The 26,510-nt window shown below is 42.8% G+C and overlaps 1 protein-coding gene across 1 annotated transcript in view; it reads right to left on the bottom strand.

Annotated features, from left to right (window-relative positions):
- Nucleotides 1–24,092, bottom strand: part of tdrd1 (tudor domain containing 1) — a 50,145-nt gene extending 26,053 nt beyond the window's left edge. Inside the window, exons 1-11 of the mRNA XM_033034459.1 lie at nucleotides 23,527–24,092; nucleotides 13,586–13,989; nucleotides 12,646–12,713; nucleotides 11,283–11,361; nucleotides 10,115–10,214; nucleotides 9,097–9,148; nucleotides 7,932–8,033; nucleotides 5,611–5,793; nucleotides 3,847–3,990; nucleotides 426–588; nucleotides 225–305 (exon numbers count right to left, since the gene is read on the bottom strand). Coding sequence (XP_032890350.1) covers nucleotides 225–305; nucleotides 426–588; nucleotides 3,847–3,990; nucleotides 5,611–5,793; nucleotides 7,932–8,033; nucleotides 9,097–9,148; nucleotides 10,115–10,214; nucleotides 11,283–11,361; nucleotides 12,646–12,713; nucleotides 13,586–13,989; nucleotides 23,527–24,092 — 1,942 coding nt within the window. The remainder of the gene's footprint in view (nucleotides 1–224; nucleotides 306–425; nucleotides 589–3,846; nucleotides 3,991–5,610; nucleotides 5,794–7,931; nucleotides 8,034–9,096; nucleotides 9,149–10,114; nucleotides 10,215–11,282; nucleotides 11,362–12,645; nucleotides 12,714–13,585; nucleotides 13,990–23,526) is intronic.
- Between the last annotated feature and the right edge of the window lie 2,418 nt (nucleotides 24,093–26,510).

Below are 26,510 nucleotides of genomic sequence, written 5' to 3'. Positions count from 1 at the left end.
ACTGGGTGAAAAAATGTCTGTGCATTGAGTTACAAGAAATAATGTTCTTCCCAAAATATTAGACACCAAATATATTTCAGTTGAAACAGGGAAACAGATGGGCAAATAACAATTGAATCTCTCATACAAGTTAACTTCTTCCAAGAATCAGTAGAGGTACCCTTCTGGGTCGTCTTAATGTGGTATAATTGCAAGCTTTAAAACTTCTTTAGTAGGGTTCTTACCAGGAGTTCTTGCAGTGTTAGTTTCATCATTCTGAGTCAAAGCATACTCTTTTTCTAAGATGTACTGCTGTAACAATTTTCCTATAATATAATGTAAACCTAGTATAAATGGATGCAAGCACAAATATACTCTTTAAAAACAAAACATTGGATTAAATCATCATTAAGAGGTAAAGAAAGGAAGGAAGGAAATAACATTACCAGAAGGCATTACAAGTTCCACAGCAGTACATGAAACATTACTCAGTTTCTCGACGATGGTCATGGAGCAAGGCTTCTGTAATAGCTGAAGCTTGATTGAGGAAATGCACACCTCACCCCATCCAGTGTGCTTTGAAACATTTGCGACACAGCACTTCATTGCCTAGGATGGAAAATAGGTTTCAAAGAGTTTTACATTTTCACAAATCCACTGGCAACATTTTTTCAAAAGAAAAATCTATGCCATGACTCTCCCAAAGACCAAACCAATGATATGGTCAATCCTCTTTTACAATCATTTAATTGTGAGCCTCCACCACTGAATCCATGTCCAAAGATTGCATTCAAGAAAGCCAAATCATCATAAACAAAATGACTTGGTGACAACATCACCAAGAAGGCACACCCTCTCCTTCTTCAGACGTCCTCCATGACTCTTAACCAATTTCTACAGACGTACATCGAAAGCATCTAAGTGGGATTACACCTTGGTACGGCAATTGCTCTGCCCAAGACTGCAAGAAATTGCAGTCTTAAACACAGCCTAATTACGTGAACCAGCCTCCCCGGCATCAACGCTATCCACACCACGTTATGTCGAGAAAGCATCCAACATTATCAAGGGGCATTTACAGCTCATCATTCACTTTCCTTCCCTTTCCTGTCGGAAAGCTACAAAAGGTTGAACAACAAGATTCTAGTGTGTACAGCAAGATTCAAGAACATTTGGGCAGTCACGGTGGCGCAGCGGTAGAATTGCTGCCATAGCAAATACAGCGTCGGAGACCTGGGTTCAATCCCAATTACGGGTGCTGTCTGTACAGAGTTTGTACGTTATCCCCATGAACTGCGTGGGTTTTCTCTGAGATCTTCGCTTTCCTCCCACATTCCAAAGACGTACAGGTTTGTAGGTTAATTGGTTTGGTAAATGTAAAAATTGTCCCAATGGGTTTTAATGTGCGGGGATCGCTGGTCGGCGCGGACCTGCTGGGCCGAAGGGCCTGTTTCCGTGCTGTATCTCTAAACTAAACTGTTTCTTCCCTGCTGTTATCGGACTCTTGAATAGACCTCGTATGCAACGATGGATTCCGACATTCCTATCTAATTTGTTGCGGGTTAAAAGAAAGTGGAAGGGATGCTTCTCTATTAGGACCTATGGTACTCATTCATGGTAATATCTGCTTGGATTATGTCTCTGTACACATGACAATAATAAAACAATACCAATGTGTTCCTAAGTAAAATGCCTCAGTCAGAAACATCTGATAAAATAATAATTTAAAAAATGAAAGCTAGAACACGTTAAACGGCATACTTTTCTGGTAGAGGAGGTCAGTTTGCGATATCATGGAGGGTCTGCTTGATTAACAATTTGAAGGGTAGCCAACTCCAAATGACCCAATGCATTCTACAGTGCTTCCTTCAAACCCGCAATAAAGGATTTACCTGATCCTAGGGGAGAAGATCAACACCTCAACTTCTTCCAGCCAGTCAGTTTAATGTTAGTCAGTCGTCTGATGATGCAGCATGGAAATAGGCCCTCCAGCCAACTGTGTCCATGCCGACCATCCATCACCTGTTCACGTGAGTTCTACGCTATACCATTTCCGCATACACTCCCATTTGGGGCAATATGTTCCCTCCCCCACATTAACCTAAAAATCTGCAAATTTTTGGGATGTTGGGGAAAAGCGGAGCACCTCATGATCACAGGAAGAAAGTGGTAATTCCACACAGACAGCACCCGAGGTCAGGATTAAACACTGGTCTCTAGCACTGTGGGGCAGTTAGTCTACCAGCTGAACCACTGTGTCACCCCTGCTGAGCCCAGTTGGTCTAGGGGCAAACTTTACTGAAAAATGAGATGGAGGAAGTTCATCTATATTTCATAAAGTGGCCAAAATGTCTTGTAACTTTAATTTGTTCTGCCTCTTCACATCATTTTTGTACTGCACCCCGAGTTTTGTTATTTGTCGCTGTCCAAGTCCCAGCTCTCTGGTGTGGGACACATCTCTTCCTTGTCCCATTCTGTTCCATCGTCTACACTCTTAGACCCTCCTATTCCTTCAGCATCTTCAGTTGTTCACAAGTCAAAATCTCTCAGTATTTGCTCAGTATCCTTAACTTGTGTATATTTTAATATTGCAACTTCATCAAACTGCGAGTTATCTCTCTTTTCCATCACTAAATACCGTTGTCACATTTTCAAGAAAATGAAATGTTTCCAGCACATCAGCTGAATCGGTCGGAAGGGTTTTAACTTCCTCTCTGGAAATTTCAATCCCGTTGTCCTTTTTTTAAAAGAGCGTTTTACCACCTTTTACAATAGACTCCGCACTCTTGTTTGAGATAGATGAATAAATGCACACTGTTTGACAGTTTGGTGCAGATATGCAATTGCTTGTGCAAATTAATTGTAAGTATCTGACATCCTAGTTCATATTTAACCATTCATTGGATTGAAGGAGGTCAAGCATTTTCATGTATAAACACAGCCTGCATAGTCCACAACAAAATCTTGTGACATGGGCACTAGTTTGCATTGTCAGTCACTTTGTAGTCCTCACATAATTGCAATGTTACCTGCTTTGTGGTCCAACTTTGGATAGGAAAGAACTGCAGATGCTGGTTTAAATCGAAGGTAGACACAAAATGCTGTAGTAACTCAACGGGTCAGGCAGCATCTCTGGAGAGAGGGAAGCATTTCCAGAGATGCTGCCTGACCCGCTGAGTTACTCCAGCATTTTGTGTCTACCTTCAGATAGTCCTTTGTAGGTTACTCAAGATTCATAATTTAAATTTTGGATTGGAAAATAATAAATTTTCACATTACACCAAGTTGGAGGTGGGGGCTATTGTCACTGTGAGGAAGACCCCAATAAGTCACAAAATATGACTAAACTTGCTATGAGCTATTAATTGACATAATGTAGCAACCTATTTTTTGTAAGGAAATTATAATGGTCATACACTTGAAACATTAAGTAGAAGAAAAAGACAAGAATCTTGGAGTACAAACATAAAACCAGTACAACACTTTTTCTCAAAAAATTAGTATAGAAAATAGCTGGTGTGATTTTCTGTTATGCTTAACATATAGTTAGGAGACACTTGAGTTACCAGTTATGATTTTGGTTGCTGTGTTATAAAAGGACAGAGGACTTTAGACAGACACTGCAGAAAGATAATACCAGAAATAAAAGGGTTACCCATCAGTAAAAACAGTAGGCTGGATATTTTCTCTTCAAAAGAAAAGGCTGAGAATTGACCTAATATGCAGCCTTTGGTACAAACAGTGCAATTCTACCAGCATGGAAGAACCACTCTAAAGGTTGTCAATTGAGATGTTTAAAATCTAATGAGTTGCACAGGAGAAACTTCTTTACCCAATGAGTGGCGAGATATGAAATCAACAACTTACACAAGGTGGTGAAAGAGCCATCTCAATGTCCAGCAGCTGAATCTTGTTTAGTGGAACAGTTTCTCCATTTCCATAATCAATGTATAAAACATTTGCCTTCTTTTGTGCAACATTCACATCTTGAACTAATGCTCTATACCATTTCTGTAGTCAAAAAACAGTTGAAAGAAAAAATGTACAAAAAATCTTGATTGCCTATGTTACAAACTTAAATAATTTTTAATTAGCATTTCAGTTACAGACCCCAGACAATTCTGAGCTCCTACAATATCTAATCTAAGACACAACCCATTTACCAAAGGCCAGAGAAACACATACAGTCTGACCTTGCATTATTCAATGCAGGCAGGTAAAATGCTACAGGGTCACTTTGTAAGGCAGTTCCAAGCGCCACATTTCAGATGTAAAACTGCTCATCGCAAAGCAAATGGCATCACCTTTCAAAATGTATTACTCAATTTATCATCAGGTAATTAAATCAAATTTAAAAAAATTGGAAGCATATTATTTTTGTTCATGTTAAAAGACATCTGAATGAGCATTTGTTACCAATCTGTTTGCAGCAGATATATAGTCTAACCGAACAAATTATATAATTATTGGAAATAAATTCCAATATAAATAAAATAACCCTCTTGACGACCAATGTTTTGAGAAATAGACCTCCTTTTACTTTTAATTATTATATACTTTTAATATCAATGGAAAAATAATCCACTCAAATGAAATGTGTAATGACCATTAGCAGAAGCATCAAGAATAAAACCTCATTAATATCACTAATCGCTTTAAAATGTTTCGGCTTTAATAAATACTAGACTAAGTGTGACCAGTTGGGTCCCTGTCACACGAGAGACCTGGTCCTCCCAACGCATTCCGCTCCCCCAACGCAATATTCCACCACTCACCCATAGCCCCCAACTGCGACTTATTTCCCCTCATCCCCCTCCTCCTCACCCTCCCTCTTCTATCTCTCCATCAACTCTCCTTTCCCCTACCTTGTCACTCCCTCCCTCCTCTCCCCACTGCCCTCCTCTCCCTCTATTCCCCCTCCTCCCTCTTCTTTCTCCTCTCCTACTCTCCCCCAATCCCTCCCTCACCTTTCCTTCGCCCTACCCTCAGTCACTCCCTCCCTCCATAACTCTTCTCCCCTCCCATACCACCTCCTCTATCCCCCTTCCTCTCCCTCTATCCCCACTGCCACCCGCCACTCTCCCTCTTCACCTCCCCCACTCCCCTCCCCCCTCCCCTTCCCCAATCCTTTCACATTCCCTCTTCACCTCCCCAGGATCTCGAGGTTGTCGCTCCTCTCCCTTCTTGCCTGCCCCGGAGGGGCCCACAGAGCCAGGCTCAGCGCCCAGGCATCGGCATCCCCGGCAGGAAGGCCGGGCGGCAGGAAGGCGGTCCGCACCGGCAGGAAGGTAGGCTGCGGCCAGTGACTGACAGTGGAGGCGGCCAATCAATGCGGTGATGGTGCATGAAGGGGCTTCGCCATCCCGCCATGACTGACGGAGGAGGAGACCAATCTGCCCTTGCGCAGCTTTTAAGATTTTTAAACCTTAATAACTTAAAATATACCACCGATCGGAGTAAAACTTGGTGCATTTGCTGCACAGGACAACGGTGTGTAAGGTGGTTACAAATCATGGTGCTATTTTGCGCAAATGTAAAAACAATGCAAACCGGAAGATAACAAGATGAGAGTTTTAGTTATGTATAGATTTTGGCTCTATTTGATATCTGTAAATTTGTCGTTCTTTTTACCTGGTCCCGTGAAAAGTTTGCTGCACATATTTCACCTTCATCAGGCATATAATCATCTAGTTTATTCATATTGGCAAAGGATTCCTTCAGTGATAATTCAATTGTTCTTAATGCCTCAAAATTTTCTGGAGTGAGAATTTGCACATAAAACTCACTTGGGTCTTTGAATTCTGTGACAACAATCTAGAAGAATTGAAAATTAAAAAAGCAATCAATATCTCAAAATATACTTTAATAGGATACTTGAGATTTCTGGTTACATTTAATATGCAGCGGAAAAAAAGTCTGGGAACAACTAAGCAACATCAGGCAACATCCCTGGAGGACATGGATATGCGACCTTTCAGGTCACAACCCTTCTTTAGACTGAGGCATTAAAATATGAAGGATGTCAAATGCAATACCTAATGTTTGATTGCTCTGGTTGCACCAAATTCCTAAGGAAAATCAGAGCAAAGCAAGGCAAATTAGCTGGAATGAAATGTTAAACGCATTCAAATGTGCGCAGCTGAAAATAAACAAAATATTGCTTTGTAATAATGCCACGCATGAAAGTTTTTTGCAACATCTGCATGCATAGTAAAACTAAGAAATTCTCAATGGACTAATACATGTCTTAGCCCTCTCATTTCACACTAACTTTATCAGATATTAGCACAATTGCTGAGATTAGACACTCCTGTTGTGATATCAGTAAAATGATTTTAACAGTAAGATCATCAATAAGAGACCAGGAATTAATCCAGAAACAACCACTCTCAAGATAATCAAAATCATTATTTTTTGCACAATGCATCTGACTAAAACTGTACTGTGGTGGTTATTTAATATGAAAATATTGATCATGGATAGACAATAACACAAAATATAGATGATTTATCTTCTTATGACATGATTGTGCAAAAAAAATAAATGAATTTGATTATCTTGAGAGTGGATGTTTCTGGAATGTGATCGATTGGAATGTGGCCGCTGCCATGATTTAAGCCATGATTCTGCAGTTGTATAGGGCTCTGGTGAGACCACATCTTGAGTATTGTGTACAGTTTTGGTCTGCTAACTTGAGGAAGGACATCTTGTGATTGAGGCGGTGCAGCGTAGGTTCACGAGATTGATCCCTGGGATGGCGGGACTGTCATATGAGGAAAGATTGAAAAGACTAGGCTTGTATTCACTGGAGTTTAGAAGGATGAGGGGATATCTTATAGAAACATATAAAATTATAAAAGGACTGGACAAGCTAGATGCAGGAAAAATGTTCCCAATGTTGGGTGAGTCCAGAATCAGGGGCCACAGTCTTAGAATAAAGGGGAGGTCATTTAAGACTGTGAGAAAAAAACTTTTTTACCCAGAGAGTTATGAATTTATGGAATTCCCTGCCACACAGGGCAGTGGAGGTCAAATCACTGGATGGATTTAAGAGAGTTAGATTGAGCTCTAGGGGCTAGTGGACTCAAGGGATATGGGGAGAAGGCAGGCACGGGTTATTGATAGGGGACGATCAGCCAATGAATGGCGGTGCTGGCTCGAAGGATCGAATGGCCTCCGCCTGCACCTATTTTCTATGTTTCTAAGCCTATAGACAGGCAAGACACGGCCGATTCATATCGGGGCCTAATTAACATTTTTCGCATCAGCAGATTAAAATGAAGCCACACCAAAAAGCAAGAAAATATGTTAAACGACATACCTTTTGTTTTGTCCTGCATGTGTGATGTGTGATGTTGAAGGTGTTTTTAGTCGCGTTTAACTTCAATCCAGCGATGCAATCGACCATTAACTTTTTTTAAAATTTTATAAACGGAAGCAGGATCGCATAACGAATTTTCTTCATCAGCTAGCAGTCCGAACAAATTCCTCTCAGACAACCAATACAAACCTGCATTTTAATCTCGTCCCCCCTCCCACCACCAAAGCCTTCGGAATCACACGCACAGGCAGATCTGCAGCGCCACTGATGGTAGGTTTTGTAACGATGCTATATTTTCCTCTCCAGAATGTGCCTTAATACCAATTACATATCTATATTCTACAACATGAAAGTTCTTACACTAAGTCTTACTGATGACATGATAATAGATTTTCTGAAACCTTTCAGGCACTAAACCCAAAACCATTTACAGTAAAAATTTAAGAAATTAAATATAGAATTGGAAATAATTTCTGCAAATCATGGGCAAAAATGTTCTAATGAAGATCATCTTTAATTTTACAGTTCTAATGAAGATTATCTTTCATTTTACAGTGTATAAATTCAATAGATGATAGGAGAAAACATAGTCAAACCATACCAACAATTGGAAAATAGGAATAACATTTACCTGCAAATTTGATTCTTTTGGCAGTTTCTTGTATTTCAAGTCATTTAATTTAATTTTTTTTGCCATTTCCTTGGTATTCACACACAGAGAGACTTTTACCTGCTAAAAGTTTATAGATCAATTAATTGATAACCCACATTGCATACTTTTACTACTTTACAACTCCACCTAATAACATTTTGATTATATAATATACCGCAGTCTCAACTTGAGGATAATGCCAAAATAGTCAACAGACTTTCCCAGCTGTTTGGTGTGACTGACTGAAATGTATTAATTCTCATTCCTTCAAGGCAGTGTGCAAACTTACACTAAAGGAAGTTACCAAAAGCTTGGATGCAGGACAAACCAGGACAAACTAAATGGAAAACAAGCAAGATTGAAGAACAAGTACCTATTGATGGTTCCACAGATCAGCAATATGGGGGGGGGGGAGGGGTTGTTAGTAATGGCAGTGCAAAAGGAATCGCTAAGATACTAGAGTGGAAGTAACACGAAATTGTGGTGACACATGGAACAGCAGACGCTTGGTTACAAATCAGGACAAAATGCTTGAGTAACTCAGCAAGTCTGACAGCAACTCTGGAGAACATAAATGGGGGACTTTTTGGGTCGGGACCCTTCTTCAGACTCAAGAAGGTCTCAAGAAGAGTCCTGAGCTGAAATGTCACCTATCTAATGAGATCTGATGGCATGTAGAACTAGCGATGATTACAAAAATATGAGGAATGTGACATAATTTGAAGCCACCATGGCAAAAACACAAAAATGCAATAATTTCTGAACAAGAAGTGACTGCTGGCGAATTAGTACAAGGGTGTTTTGAGACATAGCACATTAAAATGCAAGTAACAGAATTCTGGATAACTTGCAAGATGAAGGAGAGAAAATTACCAGAAGTGAATTAATTAATTAATTATGTTTGAAGATGAAAAATAGCATTAACAACTTCTAATGGATTGATGCAGGGGCCAAGTTAGGTGATGTTGTGGAATTTGAAGATGATAGGACATTCTGATGAAAGTTCATTGAGGTCAAATAGAACAATAAGTAAATAATCAATAAACCATTTTTCCCCTCAGCCATATGAGAGGGCTTAAATATTAATTGGCTTAATCAATATTCTTCTTTAATCATTCAAAATATTAAGCAAAATTATATGTACATGTTCCATAGGCATCTTTTCTTTGGGTAACCTCAGATGCTCGTCGGGTTTACTGTTAAATTAAAGAATATATAGGTAAGTTCAAGAAACAATATACAAAAAAGTTTCTATTTGTTATATCTACCATGTCATAACAATTATAACTAAAAAACTCATTTACATTTTCTTCTTTGTAAAGGAAGTTCATCAACTAACTTTGCCACAACACATTTAGTCAAAATATATTTTGGTTAAATGAAGGAAGAAATCTAATATCCGTGCCATAATGAATGAATGAATGGAACTAATATCATGTTAGTCGAGGGGACCATGCTTGTGTATTTTAGGATTTTAACATAACAAAAATGTCAACATGAAAAAAAAGCGATTACAAAAATAAACATCTGCATAGAGTTTAATACACATTCATTTTCTATGTGACATCAGAAGCCCTGAAAATGTTCCATCAAGCTGCAATACCTGCCATCCCTAAAAACTGACAATTTGCAGACAAACATTTTTTAGATAAAAACAATAAAACATAACTGTATGAAGAAAGCCTTTTCATATCAAGGCTAATCCAGAATAAGAAATACATATTTTCAGATTTCTATCTTAAATTAATTGAAACATAATTTGTTTTAAATTTAGCATGTAAACTTTGTAGGAAATGAGATAAACAAAAAAGCCTGACCTTCATCTAAAAAAAAAAATCCACCTGCGATCAATTTAAAACAAATTATTACAAACATCATAGATCAGTTAAGATCTGAAAAACACTCATCCCAGAGGTTCTTCAAGCAGCAGCAAACCACATCCACTGAAGATGATTTCAACATATTGCTACCAAGTGGCAATGATATTTTAACATCCACTCCTTTATCAGACTATTTTATTAAGAGCTAAACAGACTTGTACATATCATTCATTAACCTGCAATCCTAGATAAACATGCCTAACCACCAAACTATGTTCAAATAAGCGTTAACGTAGAGAACAGGCAAATTTACATTATTGCAATTGCTCCTTTCTTACTTACTGTGATTTGGCAGAGTTACAAAGAGATTTGTGGACCGGCCAGTCAATCCCCTGGCACTTAAATGAACTTGTTTGCTTGCACTGTGTACACCGATTTGCACCTAAAACAGAATTAAGAGAGAAAAACAGTTCAAAGCTAGGAAAAATTGCTGATTTCACATAATTAAACATTTAATGGCAGCATTTTACAGAAATAACTAAATACCCAAAGACACTAGGTTCAGAGTTCCATATCTAAACAGACTAGTGCAGCTCGACCTCATGACTGAAGAGGACTATGTAAATGCAGATCTTCACACTGGCATCTGCTCAGTGAATTAATGATATTTCAATGGGATGAGCAAATGCCAGCAAACGCCACTCAAATATTCATCAGAATCTATTTTCATTTCAGTGTAATTCTAACAATGTGCTCCAATATGATAACCTCTGATGGAATGAAGACCATTAGTCACTCCCAGTAGACAAAAGATCTTATACAAAATTTAGATTATCACTACTGAACACCACTACCAGTAACTGCCCATTTTGCATTCATGGATGGACTAGTATTTAGATTGGTATTTAGACTGTCACACAACCTATTTGTTCCTTCAATTCCTGTGGAAAATTAGTTATAGGATTCGTGACAGTCAATGTACTGATTGTAAATCTATACTGATTTATAGCAAAACACAAATTTATTTTTGCTTTTTTGAAAAAGAGAGGTGAAGCCACAAATTTGTTTTCCAAATGCATTCTTCCTGGTTCTAAATGCATCAAGATATCACAAAAGCCAGCATAAAATTCACGCCCATAATTTCCTATCCCCCCCAATCACCCCCCACAAACCATCAGAGCTCACCCCCACTATTTCAGACAAACCAACAATTACAATGCAGATTATAGTATTGCCATTAGGATTTCTGCTCCATAATCCAGTGGTATTGTGTCCAATGACACATTTTCATCACTCCAAGATTAAAACAATCAACCGAGACTGAGAACTCAAGGCACAACCTAGTGGTGATCACTTAAGGGTTGTTAACAATAAATCTCATATTAAATTTTTAACGTCATGTCCCTTGTGATTTTTTTTAAATCCTCTTAAACAATAACAATATTTTTGGTAATTGTTAAGACTGAATGAGGAAGTTTTTGTTAAACTTATTATAATAAACAAAACTCACCTTGATGTCCACAATAACCACAAAACATAGTGGGAGAAGGATGTGAAGATGGGGCAGACAGTTTTTCAGGACTAGAGCTCTGCAAGGAAAATTGTTTTGACAAATATGGAGCTGGACAAAGTCACTGAATAATAAAAATAATTTTATCCTTCCTGCTTTGGTTATAAAATTTTAAATGATTTATACTGAGATTAACAACATAAATTGTATTAATAAATCATATGTACAACAATCCCATTTGATGGCATGATCTTCGATAAGACAAGACCGGAAAATTAGATTATCTGGGATCCAAGCAGAGATAGCCAATTGAATACAAAATTGGCTTGGAGGAAGGAGGAAGTAGAGGGTTGTTTTACATATTGAAAGCCTGGTGTGCTGCAGGGACTGGTATCTGGCGCACTGTTGTTTGTCATCTGTATTAACAATTTGGTTGACAATATTGTGAATATAATTAGCAAGCTTATGAACAACACAAAAATTGTAGTGAAGGTTATGTGAGATCACAACAGGATCTAAAAATACTAAAGTGGGCCAAGGAATGACAGATTACATTTTACTTGAACAAGTGGGAGGTGCTGCATTTTGCTAAAACCAGGACATATCTCTTGGCCTGTCTCTTACAGTAAATGTTGAGACTATGGAGGGTGCAGAAGAACAGAGAGACTGAGCACAGGTACATAGTTCCCTGATGCAAGTAGACAGGGTGATGAAGGTGCTGTTTGGCACATTTGGTGTATTGTGTGAAGTTCTGGGTGTCTGACTGCAGGAAAGATGCTATAAGTTGGAAAAGGGTGCAGAAAAAATTCACGAGGATGTTACCGGGAATAGAGGATTTCAATTATACGGAGAGGCTGGCTAGGCTAAGATTATTTTAAAATAAATTCTTAAATGAAACAGTGAAGGAAGCCACAAAATCATGACACAAACAACTGAATGCAATAAAATGTCTTTTAGGTATTTTCTGGATGGATTCAATGTGAAATTACTAATATTTTCACAAAATGAATGGCACTGTTGTTTGTCATCTATATTAACAGTAGAGCTGCTGCCTTACAGGACCAGAGACTCGGGTTCGATCCTGATTATGGGTGCTGTCTCTATACAGTTTGTACGTTCTCTGAGTGACCGCGTGGATTTTATCTGGTTCTGGTTTTGTCCCACATCTCAAAGGTTTGCAGGTTAATTGGCTTCTGTAATTTGCCCCTAGTGTGTAGGATGGAACTAGTGTATGGGTGATTATTGGGTATGAGCTCCGTGGGCCAAAGGGCATGTTTACATCTTTTAGTTTAGTATATTTCAAACTCAAGTAAACATTTGACAAATAATTATATTATAAATGTCAGTTTTAAAACATGCTTACATGAAGGTCCTCAATTGACGTCGATGGAGAAATAATGGGGACAATGGCTTGATGCTGATCACTGTGCTCTACAAAACAAAAGTCAATTTAAAGGTATTGCCGGGGGGTCGAGGGTGTATGAACCAATTGTCTGACAAAACAATTGTTTAGCAACACAAGATTGTAAATAATAACCTACACTTAAAACTGAACTGCAAAGTTCGAAACTTCAGATTCTATTCTGTCAGCCAGAATAACTATGATAGAATAATTATAATAGGCAAGATGTTAGTGCTAACAGAAACTCACATATGCCAACCCAATCCTAAAGTGGCAGGAGCATGAATCAAGGCCTTCCACAACATAAGGCTTTTTAAGAGGCTTTTGGATAGGAAGATGGATACGTAGGGAATTGATGGATATGGATTATGTGCAGGAAGATAAGAGTTGGTATTGGAATCATGTTTGACACAGACTTTGTGGGCCAAATGGCCTTTTCCTGAGCTGTACTGTCTTTTTGCATGGGGAGGTTGGTGGATTGAGAAACACCATCAAAAAGCTTTGACGAAATACTGCCAAAAAAAAAAACAAATTATAACAATGTGCAATTGTACAGCACCGTTACACTTAAAAAATCCCCAAATCCTTCAATTATGTGCCATTGTTCACAGAATTATTTGAAAAAACATATGGCAAGAAGCATTGTAACTGTAATGCAAAACCGGAAAATAATCTAAAATGTTCCAATTGCATCCAAACTGAATTTGACATTTTCAGATGATTTCTTTTCTCATTTACGCAACTCAAATGCCTACTAGATTACATTTATATTTAAAAGAATACCTTTCGCTCTCCACTGCATAACAAAAGTTTTGCTATCTCCTAGGTTCGATATAAAACAGCACTCATTATTATATCAAAATTAAATAAAGTTCTTAAAACACAATACATAAGCAATTACCTTCACTGTGAACATTTTGCTGAATATCTGCACTAATTTGTTGAAATAATCCGCCATTCATTTCCTTGATTCTATTTGCAGAAAATCTGTTAACATTTGGCTGGTGAGCTGAATCGGCAAAGTATTCCTTCGCTAGCTCACATAAAATAAGGTTCCTCCTTTTTGGTAAGGTAGCAAATCCACCTTCTAACACAGGTTTATTAACTGTAAAATTAGGACGCAAACGTTCGCTTCTGACGACTTCAGAGGCATTATCCATAATGCTCTCCATCTCAATGTTGCCACTTTTTATAATTTTATTTTTTGACTTTAGTTGTACAGACTTTGCAGAACCAAATTTGGAATAGCTATTTTCCTTTTCTGGCATGTTGGAAGGTAATCCTTGTATTTCAGAAAATAAATCCCTGAAAATTAAAACAAAATGTTTACAAATACATGAAAACTCCACATGAAGTAAATTACACCAAGCTCTTACTTTTGAAAAACTATGCTAATGTTGATCTGAACAGTAGATTTTTGTGCTATGACAGGTAAGACAACTGCATTTAACGCAAAGAAACTGGTGCTTCAATTTAGGAATGATTCGGAGTTTTCCAGTGACATTTCCACAAAAAATAAAGGCTTACGAAACCATAGAAAATTACTCAATTTGCAGTTTTGAGAATGTTTTTTTTTTTTTAAATGGTTAATATAGTCAGTTAAATATCTGTTCGCAATTTATAACACTTGAATTTATAACGTGAAATAATCCTAGAAGCTTAGGTAGACAAAAATGCTGGTGAAACTCAGCGGGTGAGGCAGCATCTATGGAGTGAAGAAATAGGTGACGTTTCGGGTCGAGAGCCTTCTTCAGACATCAGCAGTGGAGGTGGGGGGGGACGGGAAGAAGAAAGGAAGATGCGGAGACAGTGGGCTGTGGGAGAGCTGGGAAGGGGAGGGTGCAGGAGGGAGAAAGCAAGGACTACCTGAAATTGGTGAAGTCAATGTTCATACCGCTATGGTGTAAACTACCAAAGCGAAATACGAGGTGCAGCTCCTCCAATTTGCGGTGGGACTCACTCTGGCCATGGAGGAGGCTCAGGACAAAAAGGTTGGATACGGAATGGGTGGGGGAGTTGAAGTGCTGAGCCACTGGGAGATCGGGTTGGTTAATCCTAGAATCCTAGACAGTCTTTTGACTGTCCAACTTCATTTATTAAGCACAAGTGTCACTAGCTACATATAGTTGCTGGCTAAGATATTGACTATCACATACAATGGTACATGCACGTTCATAGAGTGGCCTGTATTTAAACTATTGCCCTGCTAATTGAATCTCTATCCTGTTTATCTACATCCTTTAACTGTCATCTAGTTTTCTATCCTTTACAGTTTATACATGTGGAGAAACAGCTGCCATCTCGATTCCCATCTAACTACTCTTTTCAAGTTTTTCACTTTTTACTGAGCACTCTTTCACGGTTTCATTCATTGTGCACCTCAGGCCTCAATTTACACCAGTGGTTCCCAACGTGGGGCATACGCCCCACAGGGGGGCAATTTGATTTTTAAGGGGGGCAATTTGAATTTTTTTTTTTTTTACAATTTTTTAGTAATTTCTTGCTCAGAACTTTAACTGTCTTTTGTTTATTTCATTTTTCTTTTTCATGGATGCCATGTTCTTTTGAAGCTTGTTTAAACCAAGGTATTGGCGTTTTAAGCTTCTTCAGCTGAAACGGAGTTCACTTTTTAAATGATAAGAATTATATATCACCACATGGGGGGGGGCGTCAGGATTTTAGAGGTGATTAGGTGGGGCATGGCCAAAAAAAGGTTGGGAACCACTGATTTACACGATTAAAAACTATGAAGCACTGACCCCTGGTGGACATCATGATTAAGGATAGAAGAATAATTACATTTTTCAGTCAACAAAATCTCTGCCCTTTTACACCCTTAAATATGGTGCACAAAACTTTGTAAGATTTCGCAAAAGACTTTGGAAAATTCAGATCCACCTTTCGAAAATCTTAAAAAGCTTATAAAACAGCGATTGATTAGAGATGGCAGGTGATACAAACAGGGCCGGATTTACATATAAGCTAGACAAGCTTAAGCTTAGGACCTCGAGATCTAGGGGGGCCTCGGCCCGCTCCACCAAGGTGTATAAAACTTTTGAAATATTCGTATTTTCTGAGCCTTGTCCTTTCAACAGTCAGGAGTGTTCGAGTCGGTGCGCGGCTGCAAGTTTAACAATGTCAGAAACGGCTCAGACTGTGCCCGACCTGCCTGCTTCAGGGGAGAAGAGATAAGGGTTAAAGGGTGGGTAGGAATGAGCAGCCACCCACTACGATAGGCGGAATGGTCCTTTCTATAGTTAACCCTGCTCACAGTCTCTGATGGGGCTGGTTTCCCACCCACTGGGACCTCCCACGCTTTGCCCGCTGACCCTTGCCACTCCACCGTCCTCCAGCAGCCGGCGCCTTACCTGCAGCCTGGACTCAGCATCGGACCAGAAGTTTCCATGCTGCAGACTCCAACTCCCCTGAGTTTGACTGCGCTGGTTCCTAGTGCTAGTTCCCCCCCCACCCCCCCACCCCAACCCTGGTAACCTCAGTGGCTGTTCCACTGGGTCTTCCCCATTCCCCTCAAATCATGTGACCCCAGCTCTTCCCCACCCACACTACAGTCCTCATACCCCCCTACCCTCTGACCACCCACCAGACATCGCCTCGGCCTCAGTCCACTCACCTGCCTTCCTCTGGCCCCAACCCCCATCACGGCCGTGTATTTACCATCCCCCCTGGCCTCCCCCTCTCAGATACCGAACGGTCTGTCCATAGCAGAGCCCTCACCTCCGTCCCCACCTCAATGAGTTCCACGCCCGCCGCGATTTGGAGCTCTTCTTCCGAGGGCTGCCTTATGACAATGCTGCCAACATGGCTGGTAGGTACAAGGGTATGCTGCAAAAAAATCCTCGAAAAAAACAAATTTGCAAGATTTATTCCATGCGCTGCTCACTCATTAAATTTGGTGGGCTGTTCAGCTGTTGATTGCTGCCTTGATGCAGTGTACTGTTTTGGAATTATCAATGAAATGTATATTCTTTTCATCCTCCACAAAGAGATGGGCAGTTCTAAAATCATTTTTGCAACCTCAATCAAAAGTGCATTATTTTCATCCTCCACAAAGAGATGGGCAGTTCTAAAATCATTTTTGCAACCTCAATCAAAAGTGCCTAAATATTTGTCAGACACTAGGTGGGAGGCACATGCAGAAGCTATTTTGGAAAGTTACAGCGCAATCACTGATGCCCTGTCATTTGTACTCTGATGCTAATGTGAAGGGTGATACCAGGCTTCAAGCTAACAATCTTTTGCAGAAAATGGAAGAACTGGAATTTGTGTTTATGCTGCATTTTTGGACCCGTCTGCTAGGTCATTTCCACAAGGTCAACAAAGCCATTCAGAAATCCAAACTGTTATTGAGAACTTGTGCAAGATTGTATAGTTCACTTCAGAATTTTGTAAGCAAAATTAGAGAAGATTTTGATGAGCTTGAGCAACAAGCAAAGGCCACCTTGCCAGATGTTAACTACAGAACTGTCACAGGGAGACAAAGAGTAAGGAAATGATGGAGGTGCACATGGTCCTGATGCTTTAGATAAACTCTCTTTAAGAGATAAGTTTAGGATAAAATCCTTTATTCCTATACTAGATGCACTTGAAACCAATTTAAAAAGAGGTACTGTGTATAGCAGGCACGTGCCGTCAGGGTAGGCACTACCTACCCTGACTAAAATTATGACATGGTAATCATTAAATATAAATAGTAAAGGCATGGGAGAATTATGTCTATCTAAGAGATCGATCTCTTAGGTAGGCATAATTCTGTGCCTTTCAACCGCAGCACTTGTAACATGTGAAGGTATGTGCAGCCCACGTGCCGTCAGCGTTGCCTGAAGCCGTCAATTTACAGCGCAAGCTTCTCGGCGGGTTTTTCAAATATGGATTGCCATTATCTGACGGGTATGTTCGGAAGCAAAGAGAGAAGAAGAGAGAAGGAGCTCGTGTACCTATACCGTGGTAAGTACATTTCTTGGTACTTTATGTTTTTAAATACTGTATTACCCGGGGTGGGGGGGAAGAAAGCGTTCCTTTCACAGTGTTTGGGGAGTCTGGCCCGGGGTAAATTTGCGGGGAGGGCACGAATGTTGTGAAGGAGGGGATCGGGGCCAGTAACCCACTTGCGACGCTCTGGGCACGGAGCCACTGCATTGTGGCCGTGGAGTGAATTAGCTCGGGTGGCTGCCGCAGCGTTCCGGGCACGGACAGCAGAACTGGCCACCACTTCCGGGGAAGGAAGCAGCTCGGGTGACTGCGAGCGGCCGCCGGGACCAGACAGCAGAACCGGCTGCAACTTCAGCCCCTTCTGCTGGTCTCCGTTCACCTTTGGCAGTGTTCTCTGTCTGAACACCTCTCTCCTGACGCTCGCCAGCCAGCTTCCCGCAAATCCTTAAATTCCGACAGCGCGCTCAAGGGACAATTGAAGTTACTCGGCTGTGGGAATTTAAGGATTTGCGGGCAGCAACTGACACGAGTGAAGCCGGCGAGCGGCAGGTGAGAGGTGTTCGGACAGAGAACACTGCCAGAGGTGAGCGGGCCGGCAGAAGACACTGAAGTGGCTGTCAGGTCCCAGCGACCGCTCGCTGTTACCCGACCTGCTTCCTTCCCTGGAAGCGGCGGCCAGTTCTGCTGTCCGTGCCCGGAGCGCTGCGGCAACGGTGAGTGAGTCTGATATGATCTCCGACCCCCTCCTTCTCAACATCCTGCCCTCCCCGCATCTTGAACCCCTGGCACAGACTCTCCACACGCTGTGAAAGAAACTCTCCCTCCAATTGGTCCCTTGAATTAGTATTGTCATTCAATAACATGACAACTGATTCAACTTGTGCCGGTGTGCTCCCGTTTTTCCCCACCATCTCTCCACCTGCCTTCATCCTCCGTCCCCCACCCATTCAGTAATTAAAAAATGAAGGAGATTTAGAAGCCTTGGGCAAATTGCATTGTTACTTATTTTTATTTTTAAGGAGAGAACAATCTGCGCATGCGCGGTTTAAGATTTTTTTTTAAAGCCGCCTGCCTACCCTGAGTAATTACTCACGGCACATGCCTGGTGTATAGTGAAGTTGCACAAGTTTTCCTTTCTTGCTAATCTGACTGCATCTAAGCAAGAAATTCAGCAAGGTGTTGAGCTGTTGATGGAAGCATACCGAGAAGATGTTGACCTGAAACTTACTGATGAATTTTTGCACTTTCACTCGTACGTGAGACAAAGCCATAGGCATACAGAAGAGCACTCTCTGTCTCATACAGACCGTTATCAGATAATATACAAGGAAACAATTCAGATGACCTTCCCTAATGTGGAAGCAATCTTACAGCTGTTTCTTAGCTTAATGGTCACCAACTGATCGGGAGAGAGGTCTTTTTCAAGACTCAAAAGAATTAAAAATGAATTAAGGTCCACAATGTCCCAAAAGAGGTTGTCTGCAATGAGCATTCTGTGCATTGAGAGTGACAAACTTAGACAAACAGATCTTGGTGAACTTCTGGATGATTTTGCTATGAAGAAAGCGAGAAAAAAACATTTTTGCTCTTAGTGTATTTGTAGTTTCTTTATTTCTTAATATTCTACATTCAATTCAAGACACTTATTGTCACATGCACCAATTGGTGTAATGAAATTTGGGGTCACCATCCGACGTTGGAACGGGAGAACATTCTCAGCGGCTTGGTCTTCCGTATTGGCCACTTCCTACCGGAGACCGCGGCTCCCGAAGTCCACAGGCTGAGCTGGGCTGAGATTCACGCTGGCCGCCCTCGGCAAAAGGATCCCAGGGCTCCGCGATGTTAAAATCAGCACGGCCCGAGGCTGGGAACTCCGCAAACCACAGCTCCATGATGTTGGAAGCAGCAGGCCCAACACTCCAGAGCTTCAAACGGTGATCCAGGTAAGGCATCGCCTGCTCCGCGGTGAATCCAATATGTATTTTAAAACCAGCTGTTTAATGACAACATACAGTAGGATCTAAAAGTGTCACACTGTCACTGTCGGGTAGTCATGGTCCTCTAGTTGTGGGGGTGGGGGATTGGGAAGTGGGGGGCCTCACAAGTGAAATAGCTTAGGGCCTCTCTTCATCTAAATCCAGCCCTGGATACAAAGTAGCCAAGCCATAAAGACATTTGAATCTTGAGGACTTTCAAACCGAAGCAACAAATATAGGGGTGGCAGCAAACCAAACTTGAAGTTAATGCAGAGAACTTGAAGGTACTTAAATGAGCAAATCTTGGGTTTACGAAGGCAATACTGAGGGAGTTTTCAGTAGTAAATGAGATTAAACAAGGTCAGTGTCAGGCAATTTTAAAGAGATGTTTTTGGTGATGACAACTACTTGTAGGCAGAAGGTACACAAAAAAGCTGGAGAAACTCAGCGGGTGCAGCAGCATCTATGGAGCGAAGGAAATAGGTCCTATTTCCTTTGCTCCATAGATGCTGCTGCACCCGCTGAGTTTCTCCAGCTTTTTTGTGTACCTTCGATTTTCCAGCATCTCCAGTTCCTTCTTGAATACTTGTAGGCAGAACTTCTTTTGGGGTCAAGCACAATATTAAGCTTGGAAATAGTTTACCTCAATGTCAGAGCTGGCCAAGCGAGAAATAGTACTCAGAGCTATGGCTCAGGTAATGACACCATGTCCATCAGTATACTCAGCATTTAATTGGAGATTTCTGCTTACGGAATATTAGATATCAGAGAGATAATCAGATAAAGCCATGTGTTGACGAGGAGACTAAATCTGAACATCAACTATCCCATGTTTAAGAAAGAACTGCAGATGCTGGAAAAATCAAAGATTGACAAAAATACTGGGGGAACTCAGCGGGGGAGGCAACATCTCTGGAGAGATATCCCATTATCTCGACAGATGCTGCTCTACTCGGAGTTCCTCCAGCAGTGTGTTTTTTTTGTTCCAGATTACATCATCATCAGTCTATTGCGATGAAGCCAAATATGCCCTAAACACTACTCTGGAACAGTTTTAGATATTAACACACAATAAACATTAAGAGAAAAATAACATCACAGAAAGAGATTGAATTGAAACATTGAGAAAAGTGGCAAAAGCACCATTCACTGGAAATATATCAATCGTGCCCCACCATTGTCTCCATAATGGCTGTGTTGCTGAGGGGTATCAGCCCAAATCAGACTTGTGTCGGCTTTATATTATGAGTAAGTATCTTACAGCGTGGAAACAGGCCATTCGGCCCAACTTGCTCACACCGGCCAACATGTTCCGTCTACACTCGTCTCACCTCCCCACCTCTCTCTCTCTCCCCCGTCTCCCCCTCCTCTCCCCTCCCCTCCCCACTCCCCACACCCCTACCCCCTTCCCTCCACCCTCCCTCCCTCCCCTCTCTCAGCACATCCTCTCTCCCCTTCTCCCCTCCACATCCCCCACTCTCTTCCCTCCATCCCCCACCCTCCCTCCCCTAAATCCTCTCCCCTCCACACCCCCTACCCTCCACCCTCCCTGCTCCCCACCTCACCCCCCTCACTCTCTCCTCCCCCACCTTTCCCCCGTCACCCACCCTTCCTCTTCTCCTCCTCTCCACCCCCTCTCCCTCTTGCCCCTCTCTCTGTGTTTCTGTCTCTCTCTCTGCCCCTTCTCTCTCTGCCCTCACTCTCTACCCCCCTCCCCTCTAGACGTGACTGCAAGTTGGGGGCTATGCGTCAGTAGATAGTGTGGTTATGGGGTAAAAGGGGCAAATTAATAATATTAATATAATATCAAGGGGGGTAATTAGCGTGAGTGCGGGAGGGGAGATAGTTAGTGTGTGTGACGCTGCATGCCGCCTCCCCACCCCACCCCACCACAACCGCACGTTGGGGGAACAGACCCAACGGGTCTGCACTTGGTCTAGTATTTCTTAAATGGTGCGATAGTACCCGTCTCATCTACCTCCTTTGGCAGCTCTTTCCATAAATCTACATCCCTTTGTGTGAAATGGAGTAACCCTCCAGATTCCTATAAAATCCCCCCGCCCCTCACTTTAAACCTATGACCTCTAATCTCGTGTTCCCTACTCTACTTATTCATGGGATGTGGACAAAACTGGTAGTATTGTTTGGGCTTACTGTTTATCCCGAATTGCCCTTGAACTGGGAGTCAGTTAGAGACCATACATATTCGTGGGTCCGGAGATTAATTTAAGCCATACAAAAAAAAAATCCTTACGATGCGTTTATAATCACTATCAACCACCAAATTTTGAATTTCACAGCTACTAGGTCGGGATTCAGTTACATCCAGATGAAAGGAACAGAACTTTGGCTAATAGTCCACCAACCTGACCATTGTAACCGCTGTTCTTATTAACCATCCGGTAAAATATCGAGGCGGGTGTAACCAAAATGGCGCGGTTGCCGAGCCCAGGCGGTCCACCAAACACCCAGCTCGCTGCGACTGAAATCCCGTACAGAGGGACCGCTCCCCTGGCGTCGTCCTGTCCATAATATATACTATATATGGGTCCCACATAGGCCCTGGGCGGGTCAACAAACCCTAGCTGAGAACAACATATGGCCTCAATCCACGGTTTGGGGCTATTGTTAAACATGCACGACGGTACACCGAGCTTACCATTTCTTAACGACCTCCTGTTACGACCTAAACGAACTTTCATAGGCAGGGAGGGGATCAAGACTCAAGATGTAGACTAACTACCGAAAAAAGTTTTAAATACCCTGTCCCTTGAAGGGCTGAACGAAACATCGCCGTGTGTCACTGCCGCGCCCCGAGCACCAGGCGTCCGCTTCCCGCCACTCGGCCTCCAACACACACACACGCGCGCGCAGCAGCAGCAGCGTCCCTCCTTCGCACCGCCCGCCCACGCGGCAGACAACGGCCCTCGTATCTTTGCCTCGCACCAACCGCCCGCCCATTGCGCCCGCCTGCGAAGTACACGGCCAATCGCAACCGCGCGGGAAGGCCGTTCAGCCCGTCCGCCCGGAGACTGGCCCACCGTCAACCGAGAGAGCCCCCGATCGGATTTACTTCTCTTACTTGGCGTCGCAACCAACTGAAGTTTCCGATTGATTTTTCATCTGTTCACTTCTAGCTCGGATGTTTTCTGCCGCGACTCGTCCCCAAAAGTTCAAAGACGAGGGAGACGAACGATGAATGTAATAAAAATGGACTGCGGATGCTGGAGTAAAACTCAGCAGGTCATGCTGGAAGAAAACGGGTATGTGAGGCTGCTGATGGAGTTAGATCAGGAATGGCAATAGATAATACATATAAATGAGCGGATTTGTTTGTTCTATATGACTTTAGAAGCTTTGAGGCTGTTGTGATGGCATTAGACCAGTAGACAATAGAATATACACAACTGTTTTGTTGTGTATATTCTATGTAAATTTAGAAGCTTTGAGGATGTTGATGGAGTTGGATGAGGAAAAGGCAAGAGGTAAAACATAAAGTGATTGGACTGTAGACAAAAATGCTGGAGAAACTCAGCGGGTGAGGCAGCATCTATGGAGCGAAGGAAATAGGCAACGTTTCGGGCCGAAACCCTTCGAATGATTGGACTGCTTTGTTTGTATATTTAATGTAATTTGGAAGCTTTGTTCTATTTTCTCCCCAAATTATACACATTTGGCGAGTTGAGACTAGAGTCGACTTCCAAAATAAGTTATTATCGAAATGACGAAATCAACGGTATAACCCAACACAGCCAATACAAAAGGTCAAACCACAATGGTGGTCGAGAACGACTGAAGGGGCATCGCTCAGAAAGCGCGCGAACACAAACCCCTCCCTATAGTCACACGACCGAAGCACCTGACCAAAGATTATAGAGGAGATCTTTGCATCTGACCGCAGGGTTCAATTACCTACGGGCACCAGTAGGTGCCGCTACAGGGCCCCTCCCAGAACCCGAGGTACGGAAGCGAGTAGGGACCTGGATGAGACGACCGGAACGCGTGGACAGGCGTAACATGGGCGGGTGGAACGAAACCGGGAGCGGGCGAAATCGCAGCTGGCATCGTGGTGAATGGAAGGGGCGTATTCAGTACGGGCGGAACGGCCGGCAGACGACCTCTACGTCGCGGTGTAGCAACGACCACCGGGCTGTCCACATCCACGTGGGCGGGCTTAAGACTGCCGACGGAGACGAACTCCTCCCGGCCACCCACGTCCATCGTGAACGAGGCGACTCCGGCGCGCAGCACCCGGAAAGGCCCTTCATAGACCGGCTGCAATGGCGAGCAGTGAGCGTTCCTGCGGATGAAAACATAGGCACACTGTTGTAACACCGCGGGCACATGCACCGCGGACGAACCATGCCTGGAAGCGGGGAAAGGGGCCAATGTGCGCACCCATTCACGAAGGCCGACCAACAACGCCAGGGCTGATGCGACTTGCCCGCGGGCGACGGGTAGGAAATCCCCGGGTACCCGCATGGCTCGGCCGAGGAAGCAGCCAAATCCTCTTTAGGCATAGTGCGGATGCCAAGGAGGACCCAGGGCAGTTGTTCCACCCAGTCCGGACCCGTAAGCCGGAGCCTACAGTGCTGACTTAAGGTGTCGATGAAACCTTTCGACCAGCCCATTAGCTTGCGGGTGGCAATGGTCCCGACAGCTGAGCCCGAAGGTGTGTAACAGGAGGGCCTTGAGGCCGTCGTATTTGGCGATCGCAGGAGGGTCCCTCAGATAAGGCAGAAGACGGGAGGCGGACTCTTGCGGCAGGGCTCCTACCACATGGAAGTATTTTATTTTGTCCGCGACGATGCGGTACAGATGGAACTGTGCCTCAATGTGTGCGAACCACACTTGCGGCTGATCGGGCCAAAACACAGGCAGTTTGACGCAGATGGCATTTTGATGGGCGATGGGAGCGGCGGCGGGAGCGTAATTATCTTGCATGCTGGCGTCCAATTTGAGATTGGGCGCGTCGGGGTCACCAATTTGGCGAGTTGAGACGAGAGTCGATTTCCAAACTAAGTTTTATTATCGAAATGACGAAATCAACGGTATAACACAACGCAGCCAATACAAAGGTCAAACCACAACGGTGATCGAGAACGGCTGAAGGGGCATCGCCCAGAAAGCGCGCAATCTCAAACCCCTCCCTATAGTCACACGACCGAAGCACCTGACCGCAGGGTTTGATTACCTGCCGACACGAGTAGGTGCAGCTACACACTTTCCCCAGTCAAGGGCCGCAAAAGCCAAATCGAGACACCAAACAGTTTTGTTTATCTATTCTCATTCCCAAGTGGAAAACAAATCTACAGTGCCCTCCCTAATGTTTGGACAAAGACCCATCATTTATTTATTTGTCTCTGTACTCCAGAATTTGAGATTTATAATAGAAAAAAAATCACATGTGGTTAAAGTGCACATTGTCAGATTTTAATAAAGTCCATTTTTATACATTTTAGTTTCACCATGAGAAAGTAGTCATGTTTAGTATTTTGTTGCATATCCTTAGCATGCAATGACTGCTTGAAGTCTGCGATTCATGGACATCACCGGTTGCTGGGTGTCTTCTCTGGTGATGTTCTGCCAGGCCTGTATTGCAGCCATCTTTAGTTATGCTAGTCTGAAGAAGGGTTTCGGCCCGAAACGTTACCTATTTCCTTCGCTCCATAGATGCTGCTGCACCCGCTGAGTTTCTCCAGCATTTTTGTGTACCTTTTAGTTATGCTTGTTTTGGAGGCTAGTCCCCTTCAGTTTTCTCTTCGACATATAAAAGGCATTGGGTTCAGATCAGGTGATTGGCTTAGCCTCTCTAGAATTGACAATTTTTTCGCTTTGAAAAACACCTTTGTTGCTTTAGCAGTATGTTTGGAATCATTGGCTTGCTGTAGAATGAACCGCCGGCCAATGAGTTTTGAGACATTTGTTTGAACTTGAGCAGATAGGATGTGTCTATACACTTCAGAATTCATTATGCTACCACCATCAGCAGTTGTGTCATTAATGAAGATATGTGAGCCAGTACCTACAGCAGCCACAACACCCCCACCACCAAAGATACTAGCATCTGGCACTCTGTCTCCTCCCCTACCCCATCTCCCTCCTGCCCTTCCTCCCTCCACCCCTCCCCTCCCCTGCCCCCTTCCTTCCCCCCCACCTCTGCCCCTCCCTTCCCTCACTCTCCCTCTGTCTCTTGCCCTTCTGTCTCTGCCCCTTTCTCTTTGTCTCTCCCCATTCTCTCTCTGCTCTCACTCTCTACTCCACCCCCTCTCCCCCTGTCTCTTGCCCTTCTGTCTCTGCCCCTTTCTCTTTGTCTCTCCCCATTCTCTCTCTGCTCTCACTCTCTACCCCCCCCCCCCCCCCCCCTCTAGATGCGCCTGCGAGTTGGGGGCTATGTGGATAGGGCGGTTATGGGGTAAAAGGAGCAAATTAATAATATTAATATAATATCAAGGGGGTAGTTAGCGTGTGTGCGGGGGGGAGGGGGTAGTTAGGGTGTGTGACGCCGCATGCCGCCCTCCGCCCCCCCAGCCCCCGCAACCACACGTTGGGGGTAACAGACCCAACGGGTCTGCACTTGGTCTAGTTCATTATAAAATTAATAATGTACTGTAATGTAGCAGACATCATTAAGACCAGAACCCAATGCTGCTAGCAGATCTGAAAGTACCTTTTTATGGATTAGTGTGGTGTGTCTGTACCGGGCACAGTCAAGAGTGCTTAATGATAATGCACTGGGAACGGCACAATTAGATTGTTACTTACCACAGCTTTATGGGCACATTCATAATACAATAAATTACAGGTAACCAGACCATAATAGAACAACCCAAAGTACATAGCTCAAGTTATAAAAGGTCTGTAGTAGTTCGTTGCTGGGGTGGAGTTGAAGTTAAGTTT

Source organism: Amblyraja radiata, chromosome 15 (assembly GCF_010909765.2).
Source record: "Amblyraja radiata isolate CabotCenter1 chromosome 15, sAmbRad1.1.pri, whole genome shotgun sequence".
NCBI classification, from domain to species: Eukaryota; Metazoa; Chordata; class Chondrichthyes; order Rajiformes; family Rajidae; genus Amblyraja; species Amblyraja radiata.
Note: the sequence above shows the minus strand (reverse complement) of the source record. Positions and strands in the feature narration are given on the sequence as shown.